The following is a 10,306-nucleotide window of genomic DNA, read 5'->3' on the forward strand; positions in this document are numbered from 1 at the left end:
ATCTCAGTGATATTACAGGAGAGAGCAAGAGAAGGAAACAATCCCAGTCTCAAATCCAACGCACAAAGGAACGTTTGTAGGTATCTCAGAGGTTTTATATATCACTGTCCATCTCTACAGATACCAGGTGGATAAAGCATCTCACTGATTATAAGTTTCCTCAATGCACCTTCCAAATCCACAGGTAGAAGGATTAAACATCATGCAGAGCCAGGTTGCCCTTCAACCTTCACCCTGAACTTTAGTTTCAGTTTGTATCAACTCACATAACTGGTCAGCACTTGGATCTCCGCTAGTCCCGTATATGGAGTGCAAGGGTGTTTGAATAAATTTTTGTTCAAAACTCTTGAGAAAATTCTTTATAGTTGATCTGATCTTCCACACCATGTCAAAAAAAAAAAAAATTGGTTTCATTAGGATCTTTAAGAACAAAGTTAACCTGGGGTAGATCTAGGTTAAAGTGAATTCCGTGGCCCAACCTATAATAAACTATGCTTTAGAAAGCCACTGGATCTTGATCCATTCTGGGGAGGGAGGAGGGAATTAGGGGTTTACCTCATTTGGGAAACTTGCCAATCGTGTTATTAGATGATACATACATCTAGAAAAGCACAGCAGTTACCAAAGTTGTGCTTTATCACAAAAGTGAATATCTACCCTAGAGTAAACCCAAATATGAAATTTATCTTTAATCAAAAGATTAATAAATCTATAATTATGTTCAGTACAACTTTGTTATCTTTTACAACTATGTAATTCACTTGATAAATATTAAGTCCGGGTGCCTGGGTGGCTCAGTCAGTTAGGTGTCTGCCTTCAGCTCAGTTCATGATCCCAAGATCCTGGAATCAAGCCCCACATTGGGCTCCTTGCTCAGCGGGGAGTCTGCTTCTCCCTCTGCCTCTGCCCCAGCTCATGCTCTCTTCTCACTCTCTATCTCAAATAAATAAATAAAACCTTTAAATAAATAAATAAATATTAAGTCCATGAGGAAGAGCTCAAAAGTAATCTTTGACAAGCTAAGAAAACAAGCTAAAGAAAAGATCCAATCTGTGGTATCAAACCTATGCTGATTATAAACGGTAATTTAGACAACCTGAGTTATGAAATCACAAATGTCTATAATTAAATACTATAGTCTTACTTCATTATACTTTAGCAAAATATTACTGAATGAGTACCACAGAAAAGACAGTATTACAATAAATATTTTCCAAAACCCAAGCAAAATTTTACTCTCAAATGGAATACAATTTAAACAGCAAATACCATAATCAAGAAAAGGGACAAACATATATTATATAGGAAGCCTCATAGCCCACCTTTCTTCTTGACTGGCATTCTTGGGTCTTTCCACTGCCACAGGATCCAAGATCTCTTTTCAGGTTTCAACTTGATCCAGCTGGACTGAGGCCAAGAGCCAGGTAACTGTTGCAAACCACTTCACTGTTCAATTTTGAAATCCAGGCTGTCTTCTCTTCCAGATAGAGAAAAAAATGATGTATTTTTTTCCACAATTAAACTTTTGACACTGCCCACAGAGTTCAGAAAAAAATAACCTTGAGTTTTTCAATTTTTATAAAATATTTATTCTGTTAAAAAAAACTGAGAAAATTATTGTAAGCATAGAAAATGTTATTAAAACTCCTCTTCAGACATCAACATTTTTGGAGTTCAATGACTAACTCAATTAAGGCACAAACCAAATTTACACAGCTGTCTCATTACTCAGTACATGATCAAATTCAAAGATGAACTGGTTGACGATAAAGATCCTCAATTCTTCAGAGAAAAATTTAATCCCCTCCCCAACAAAAAATACTTTTAAAAACCTTTTTGACTCTGGTCTCTAAAAAGATGGGTGAGTTTGAACAGTTTTCTGGGGCAGAACAGACTGACTGAAAGGCCCCTTTTTATTTACTGGACCAGAAGTTCCAGATCTCACCCCCTCAGTCAGACAGGATCCAGCTTGCTGTCACTTTCATTTTTTTCTTCTGTGCTCTCCAAGCCCCTCGGGCTTAATCCTTAATGCCCCTCTGATTCTGATCCTCCCATGTATTAACCGAGAGGATTGAAAAGAAGGAAAGCAATCCCTTGGCATGGAGACATTAAAGTGACAGTGCTACTCAATGGGCACTTGATGCAGGATGAGTTGGCGAAGCAGATTTCTTCACACTGGAGTCATTCACATCATGCCATCTCTTCGCATCCAAGCAGCTCCCTATCCGGCGAGGAAAAACACTGAGACTGTTCGAGAGAAGTCAAACCTTCCCCCAAAGGTGTTTTCTGAGACGATGTAGTAGTATTAGGCATGTGAGCACAAGCTGTGCAAACGGTCCGCGATTTCCTAAATTAGAGTTCTGCTGCTTGGCTTCCACATCCACCCTTTGAATCTCTCTCCAAACTACCCACCTTCCTTTTGCAGAAATGACAAGAAATCTCTCTGCTACCGCTGGCCACCCCTGCCCACACCCCGTTCCTATATAGAAGTGCACAGAAATGTCCTGCACCCTCCACGCGATGAAGTGTTTCCTCAGGCAGTAGAAACAGCAGCACTAGAAATTATATAACTCTCGAATTTGGCTTCTCTAAGACATGGAGACTGGAGGGTCGGGGTTGCTGGTCTGGGAGATACTGCTGGGCACTGAACGTGCACAGAAGGGCGCCAGGCCTCCTTGCAGCGCCCCCCACCCCGAAATATCGGCTGGCAAAGGGGTCTTCTTGGGAAGTGGGGTAATTTTTCTCTCTGGTGCCTTTCCAAGCGGGGTGAAAGGATGGAATATGAGGGGACTAAAGACTGGGAGAGGAGTCAGACCGCTGAGCGGGGAGAAGGCTAGTCGGGGCTGCTCTGGCGGCCGGTTGGGGGCTCTGGGGAGGAGGTGCCGGGGAAGCCGAAGCCTTAACACACGAACCAGGCCAGAGGGGAGAACTCCCTCAAAGAGTGAAAGGGGCGGGCAGGTCGGCCCCAGCTAACGGAGGTGCCCAGAAGAGAGGAAAGCGCGCAGCAACATCCCTGCGCTCGGACCGCCCCACGTACCCTCTCAGCTGGAGAGAAGAGGGAGCTAGATTAACAAATAACTGGGTAAAGGAATATAGGGCTGGCAAGAAGGCGGGCCCACGGGCGTCTGGACCTCCTCGAAGCCAATGAGCGGCCCTCATTTCTGGACGCCACGCCCAATCACAGCCAGGATGGAGGGCGCGGCTTTTGACTGGATCGGGGAGGGCCGGGGCTGCAGGCTAGAGGCGTGAGCCAGCACCACTTCCCGCTTCTGGCGTTCTGGGTCCCCGCCCACCGCTAGTCATGTGATCCGCCAAAATGGCGGCGCTCGGGCGTGAGGCTGGGGCTGACTTGAAGGATGCAGTTATGGTGCCGGTGAGAGCTGGGGAAGTGCCCAAGGTAGGCGGAAACCCGGGGCCGTATGAGTCGTGATTTCTTCAGCCTCAGTATATTTACGGACTCTTCTTGAAATGATGGAATTTCCAAATCTAAAGAGAACAGCCTCCAAGTCCATGCAGGGCGCAATCAATGAAGCTCCCAGTTGTTATGGAAAGAGGCGGAGAGAAAGCAGGAGACCTAAAGTCTGGTCCCGATTGCTCGCAGTTTTTTCTCTTGTCTCTAGGCCTGTGCGCTAGCTTTAAACTTGAAATACTTCCGTGTAACTTCCTCCCCTCCCCACCCCTACCAAGTTGTTCTCTTGCATATACTCGTTTAAACGTCATTTACTTCTGGAAACCTTCCCACACTTCCCCTGGGTAGGTTAAGTTTGGCTTTTCTTATGCTTTTTGTTTGGTTTGGTTTCATTTTTATGGCACACTAATTCTGCCTTTAAATTACCTGCCTTTTTGTCCCGACCTCGGTTGGGTTGTGGATTTCAGAGGACACAACTGCATCTTAATTATCCTGGAGTCTGTCAAATACCAGGTGCTGTGTAAATGATGAGTATTAAATAAAATTCTGAAAAGTCAGGTAAATATTATTTTACACATAAAAGCAGTACAAAACTGTAAAATGCTTTGCAGACTATAAACCTGAATACATACACTCTTACTGGGATAATCGTGGTGACCAGTTGAGTGGCCTTGGACTAGTCAATTTTTAGATAAAATGCTGGTTATAGCTGATGGAGGGAGGTGGGTGGGAGATGGGCTAAATAGGTAATAAGTATGAAGGAGGGCACTTCTTAGCACAGGGTGTTATATATAAGTGATGAATCACTAAATTCTACTGAAACCAGTATGAGACTATATGTTAACTAACTAGAATTTAAATAAAAATTTGAAAAAATTAAAAAAGTTGGTTATCACAAAGTCTTTACATTTCAGCCCTTGTTAAAAGTCTATCAAAAAACTACTAGTCTATTTCTCTGCTTTAATAACAGTGCCTTCCAAAGACTAGGCGCTAAATAAATATTTGCACTCAGTAAGTATTTGTCCTGTTTCAGTGTTTTAGAATCATAATACTGGGTGTCTGGGTTCCCTGTATAATGACAGTGCAGACAAGGTAGAAGGTTGGTACAAGGCATTGCCTGAGAGTTTTCTTTGTGGGAAGTAAGGGACTTAAATGAATTGGATGACAGCAAAATAAACATTTATTTTAAATAAACATATTATAAATTACCATGTTACTGGTCTCTGCCTTCATAGTACATTAGATAGATTAGGTATAGAATCTCCCTTAGATATTATGATATCTTCCATTTTCCATTTAGATGTCCAAAATAGCCAGAAGATTAAATCTAGTCTGTAAGAAATTGCTATTTATAATTTTTCCCTGTCCTCTCAGGTATTTTAAAGAAAAAAAAATAGTACTGGCTTGAGTCCAGTTCTACAATGATGCAGAGCTAGAAACTTGTCCATTATTACTCATGGTGTAATAATATATGAAAGTTCAAAGGAGCCCATACCTTCAGAATGTTGATGCCATGGATGAATTAGCCTTTCATTAGTTAGGGTTAAGATTGGTACATATCACTTACTCAGCAAATGAGTATCACAGTGATGTTCAACAATTAAAGCATGTGTCCACTGATTACCAGTGTCAGAATCATTTGGTCTATTAAAGTGCAGATTTCTAGACTTCACCCTACTCCTGTTGAATCCAGATATCAGGAGGGAGCTCAAGAGACTGCACTTCAAATAAACCCTGCATGTGATTCTTACGCAAACTAAAGGTTGAGAATCACTGATTTATTATCTTCTGAGTTCATTATGCTTAATCCACTCTTAATTCTCTTGCCCAGGGGGCGCCTGGGTGGCTCAGTTGGTTAGGCGACTGCCTTCGGCTCAGGTCATGATCCTGGAGTCCCGGGATCGAGTCCCGCATCGGGCTCCCTGCTCGGCAGGGAGTCTGCTTCTCCCTCTGACCCTCCCCCCTCTCATGTGCTCTCTCTCTCATTCTCACTCTCTCAAATAAATAAATAAATCTTTAAAAAAAAAAAAAATTCTCTTGCCCAGGACTCTTGAAATTTGAGATCTAGTCTATGCCCTTACTATAAATGTCAAAATGGAGGTCAATATAAATTGTGAAGGACCATAATTTTTTTAATCTCTTCATCGTCTAATCTGGAATCCTATAATGCCAGTGTGGCAAAAGATTCAACAAATGTTATTGTTAAGACTTTTCACAGAGACCCAAGAGTCTTACCCAAAGCAAAACATTCAGAAAGGATCCTTTCTTAGGATCCAGTTTTGTTTTTGTTTATCACTGTTTTTTACTTTCTGTTAAGATACTACTGTACAAACCCTCATGGTCCCTTGACATTGGCAACTGTCTGTTCATACATCACACTTGGGACACAGGAACCTTCCCACCTGGAGCCCAGTGCCATGGGCCCAGGCTCCCTGGTATACTACATATAGTTTCCAGCAAAGGCTGTGCTTCTGCTCCAGGTGCTCCTAGGGAGCTGGATATGTAATTTATATAATCCAAGGTATCCATCCATGAGCATTACTTCTTCCTAGCCTGGAACAGTGTCCCTCTCTCTGATGTTCTCTCTCACTATTCTCCAAGGCAATCCCTGCTCTCCTCCTTCTCCAGGAAACTCAACATAATCTCCAAAATGAGCTTACACTTTCATGAGACAGATGTCAACAGGTAGGTGGTGTTTCCTTCTAGCTCTGAAAATGCTAGAGCAAGAACTACAAAGGACCTGGCTACCTTTGGGGAAAACTGTAAGAAAAACAAAAACTCAGTATCTCAGTAAGTTATCCTTCTACACTAGGTCCTAAGGCAAGACAACCTTTCTGAACCTCATTTTTCTCATCTATAAAGGTATAAAAATAGAGATGATCATTATTCTACCAATTTCTCAAAAGCTATTGTCTAGCAGATAATAAGAGCTACTAAATATTGATTGAATCATTGACAAAGTATGTGAAAGCAGATGACATTTTACTAGGATCTAAATGGTTTTTAATCTGAATCTAAAATTTATAAGATATATCATTATCATTTATCATTATCATTTATCATTAGCTATTATGGTTATGAAATTTTGTGTTTTCCAGGACATCAGAATGGCAACATACACACATGGTCAGCCCAGTCTTTCTCTAGGAGATGCAGAATTCAGAAGACCAATGGTCATCGAAATCATAGAAAAAAAATTTGAGTATCTTAGAAAAGAAAAGTAAGAGACACACCCAGACTGAAAGTCAATAACTTTATTTGCACATCTTCTGTATTGCCATTGTTTCTGAGTATCGAAGATCCTATTAACTTTATTGAGTTGGTTATAAGGAAAGTTTATGAAAAAACTGGAGGGAAACATAGATGAAAATAGTGGTTTGTTGGAATATTGGGACTGTGGATAATTTCTTTTGCTTCTTAAAAAAGAAAATGCCTAAAATTATTGTTGAAATGTTATTTGTACAATAAACATTTTTAAATTAAAAGCAATGGAGAACACCATTTCGGGAGCTACTTATATTTAATTGATGTTCAATTGTAATTAAATTCGGTTTAGAATTGATTAACTCAGCACAGTGCTGAATTCAAAAAGGAATTCAGATTCCATGATGTACGTATAGTCTCATATTACCATTTCAACTTAGATTAACAGAGCTCAAGAATAAAATAAAAGGACGTTAATCTTAGACCTTAGATATTTCTGAATTTAGGTATGAGTCAGAATCAGTAAAACTAGATCTGTCAAATCTCTTTGCATATCCTAGACAAATTATTTGAAATATATCTGCACTAATTAAGAAATAGTTATTTGCTAGAGGGCCTAACCAAATGTAAATAACTTTGTTCATATGACTTAAGCAAATTAATCCTTTTAGTAGCAAAAGCAGTATTCTTAGATATCTCATAAATTTGGCTATATTAGAACATATTCATTTTTATTTGTGGCCAAAATTTTATCTCTTACAAGAGTTTAGAACCAGTCTAGGTGATTTCAGAAAGAGGCTTCTATCCTTTCATTAGAATGCAAGTTCCATGAGAGGTGGGATTTTTTTTTTCTTTATTCACTGCCCCATCCTCAACACATAGAAATATTTGATGTTGAGTAAATATGTAATAATAAATGAATACCCGGGAAAGGATATACCCATTAAGAGAATATTACGTTGAATGTAATTTTTCTCTTTGTTTTTCCTATTAGGACGTTAAATATATATGGCACAGTGTTCTTTGGAACAGCAGCTAGTTTCTCTGGAATAATGGCCAACTTCATTTTCAGACACTGCTTCAAGGTTAAACATGATGCTTTGAAGACATATGCATCACTGACTACACTTCCATTTTTGTCTACTGTAGCCACTTACAAGCTCCTTGTAACGGACGCTTTGTATTTGGGTAAATTTAAATTCATTAATGTATAATGTGTTTAAGTAAAATTACACCTTAACATATCCTGTTACTACTGTTGATAATGATCACTAACGCTTGTATATTGCTTTGCCACTTAAAAAGTACCTTCACATATATTGTCCTATTTCATCCCCACAACAGTCCTCCTGATTAGGCAGGGCTAGTGGTATTGTGTCCTCCTTACAGACACACAGCCAAAGCTAAGACATGTTCAAGTATGCTAAGAAACAACATAATATACTGGGGAAAAAGCAGGCTTTGGCATACTACACACGATTTCAGATTCTGCCTCCTACCACTTAAGTTTTGTGACAATGGGCAAGTCATTTAATATCTGAGCTCAGTTGTCTAATCTGTAAATTAGGGCTACTAGTACTGTTTTGATGATTAAAATACTATATGTTAAATGCCTAATGAGATATCTGGCTTACTGTGGGCTTCTAATGTTACTTCCTGCCTCCTCCCCTTAGCTTAAGTTTCATAACTAGTAATTGATGGAACCTCTAAATCCTATTTATCAGGTCTTAAAAATCTCTTTCCCAGGGAAACCTCTGATTCCCTCAGTGTAGGTTAGGTTTCTAGATACATTCTCTATTCATTTTACCGTCAAAGCATTGTGCACACTTAAAAATTTATTTTTTTTTTTTAAGATTTTATTTATTTATTTGACAGAGAGAGACACAGCGAGAGAGGGAACACAAGCAGGGGGAGTGGGAGAGGGAGAAGCAGGCCTCCGGCAGAGCAGGGAGCCCAATGCAGGGCTCGATCCCAGGACCCTGGGATCATGACCCGAGCCGAAGGCAGACGCTTAACGACTGAGCCACACAGGCACCCCAAAAAATTATTTATTTAAATATTTGTCTTATTCTTTCCTGGTGGACTCACCTAAAGGTTAGAGATTGGGTCTCTTCTATGCAACATTATATCACTAATACATGCCTGACACATAGACAATAAAAATGTGTTAACCTAGAATCCAGATGTCTGGGTCTAATAGTTTAATATTTTTCATTATGAAATTGCTTTCTGCAACAATTATAAGATATATATATATATATATATATAAGAGATAACTCTACTTATATTAAGTATAATAAAAGTATTTTTCAAACATGGTGCATTTAGTTTATCATGTGCCTTAGACTAAATTTCTAACATTCTTTCTATTGTTTCACTATGATTGAGGACAGTACAGATAACTACTCTGTGAGGACACAAGACTGTCTTAATAGTTCTTATCCTGAGTTTTAAAAGGAAACCAAATTTGCTTTTGTTTTCCAGGCAATATAAGCCAGGAAAATTGTGTTCTGAGAAGTTCACTGATTGGCATAGTATGTGGCGTTTTATATCCCTGTGGTTTGGCTTTTTCTAAAAATGGACGCCTGGCAGTCAAGTAAGTCCGTCTGTTTGTTCCTTTTCTTCCTTCCTTCCTCCATTTTTTTGTTTGTTTTTTTAAATGTTCATAAACGTTTCTTACTCTTTAGCTGCCAGTGACACATTTTAATTAGAATGTAGTTTGGTACTTCAAATAGCTAGCTTTAAACCTTTTTGCTATCTACATGAAAGACTGTAGAATAGAAATTATCCATTTGGGGGAAATCAATGAACTTTTCATAGAAAATACATCCAGAAGAAGTTCTTATTTATTTTTCCTTTTTAGGTATCATACTGTTCCACTGCCACCAAAAGGAAGGGTTTTACTTTACTGGCTGTTGCTTTGTCAAACAGAGATAAAAGCTATGATGATTCCTCTAGTCCTTCAGACGGTATTTGGAATATTTAATGGTCTACAGCATTATGCAAGATTTGGAAGTACACTTGAGAAAACTGTACATGAAGATTAATCAAAGCAGAATGGGTTTTTTTTATGATGAGGACTCAGGCATTGCTGAAGCAGTTAAAAGTAACTCTGGACAGTTTGTTTCTGTTCCTTTTGCCTGGTATACAGCAGGTACTCAATAAATATTCAGTAATTCAGTATTTAAATGTAAGTTTCATCTTCATTGTGTGTGGAAGTGGGTTTGAGACGTCAGGGTTTGCTCTATACATTTATATATTCATTCATGAGACATTTATTAAGCACCTTACATCTCAGGTACCATGTAACATGTAATAAGGAATAGTCCTTAACCCAGAAGGAACTCACAATTAGAAGAGAAATTTAAAATGTGAACACATAGCAAGAGAAGGTTTGAGAAGTACACAAATAATTCTGTGAGCACATTGAGGATATGGCTGTTAACTACTCAGGCAGAAGGGAAAACTAAGGGGAAAAAGTGACATTTGACCTATATTTGGAAGGAGCAGTTGAAAGTTTGTAAGAAAGCAACACATAGAAGTTAACATACAGCCCATTCCTCTACCCTACACTCTTAACTCTATATACTTTTCTGGCCTCTTATCATTTACAAATGTGCTGTTAAAGGAACTTTTATTGGGTGCCTATTATGCTGTGCATTAATATAGATATCAGGCGTCCAAAGATTCAGC

The 10,306-nt window shown here is 39.1% G+C and overlaps 1 protein-coding gene across 2 annotated transcripts; it reads left to right on the forward strand.

The window, feature by feature from the left end:
- Positions 1-3,297: 3,297 nt before the first annotated feature.
- Positions 3,298-9,796, forward strand: TMEM126B (transmembrane protein 126B). Of its 2 annotated transcripts, none has more exons than XM_021686492.1 (5): positions 3,298-3,397; positions 6,508-6,629; positions 7,608-7,801; positions 9,098-9,209; positions 9,477-9,796. In XM_021686492.1, the coding sequence occupies exons 1-5, from the start codon at positions 3,317-3,319 to the stop codon at positions 9,658-9,660; spliced, it is 693 nt and encodes a 230-aa protein (XP_021542167.1). In that variant the 5' UTR covers positions 3,298-3,316; the 3' UTR covers positions 9,661-9,796. The 2 variants fall into 2 exon arrangements, with proteins under 2 accessions (XP_021542167.1, XP_021542168.1); XM_021686493.1 differs by having other exon boundaries at positions 3,311-3,397; positions 7,686-7,801.
- Positions 9,797-10,306: the final 510 nt, after the last annotated feature.

The sequence above is a fragment of the Neomonachus schauinslandi genome, chromosome 11 (assembly GCF_002201575.2).
Source record: "Neomonachus schauinslandi chromosome 11, ASM220157v2, whole genome shotgun sequence".
In the NCBI taxonomy this organism is placed as follows: Eukaryota; Metazoa; Chordata; class Mammalia; order Carnivora; family Phocidae; genus Neomonachus; species Neomonachus schauinslandi.

Bases quoted from the DNA above. Each gene is read 5' to 3' on its own strand.
- TMEM126B (XM_021686492.1), top strand. From the start codon at position 3,317: ATGGCGGCGCTCGGGCGTGAGGCTGGGGCTGACTTGAAGGATGCAGTT. The intron at 3,398-6,507 runs GTAGGCGGAAAC...TGTGTTTTCCAG, and splicing joins GAGCTGGGGAAGTGCCCAAG to GACATCAGAATGGCAACATA. The intron at 7,802-9,097 runs GTAAATTTAAAT...TTTGTTTTCCAG, and splicing joins AACGGACGCTTTGTATTTGG to GCAATATAAGCCAGGAAAAT.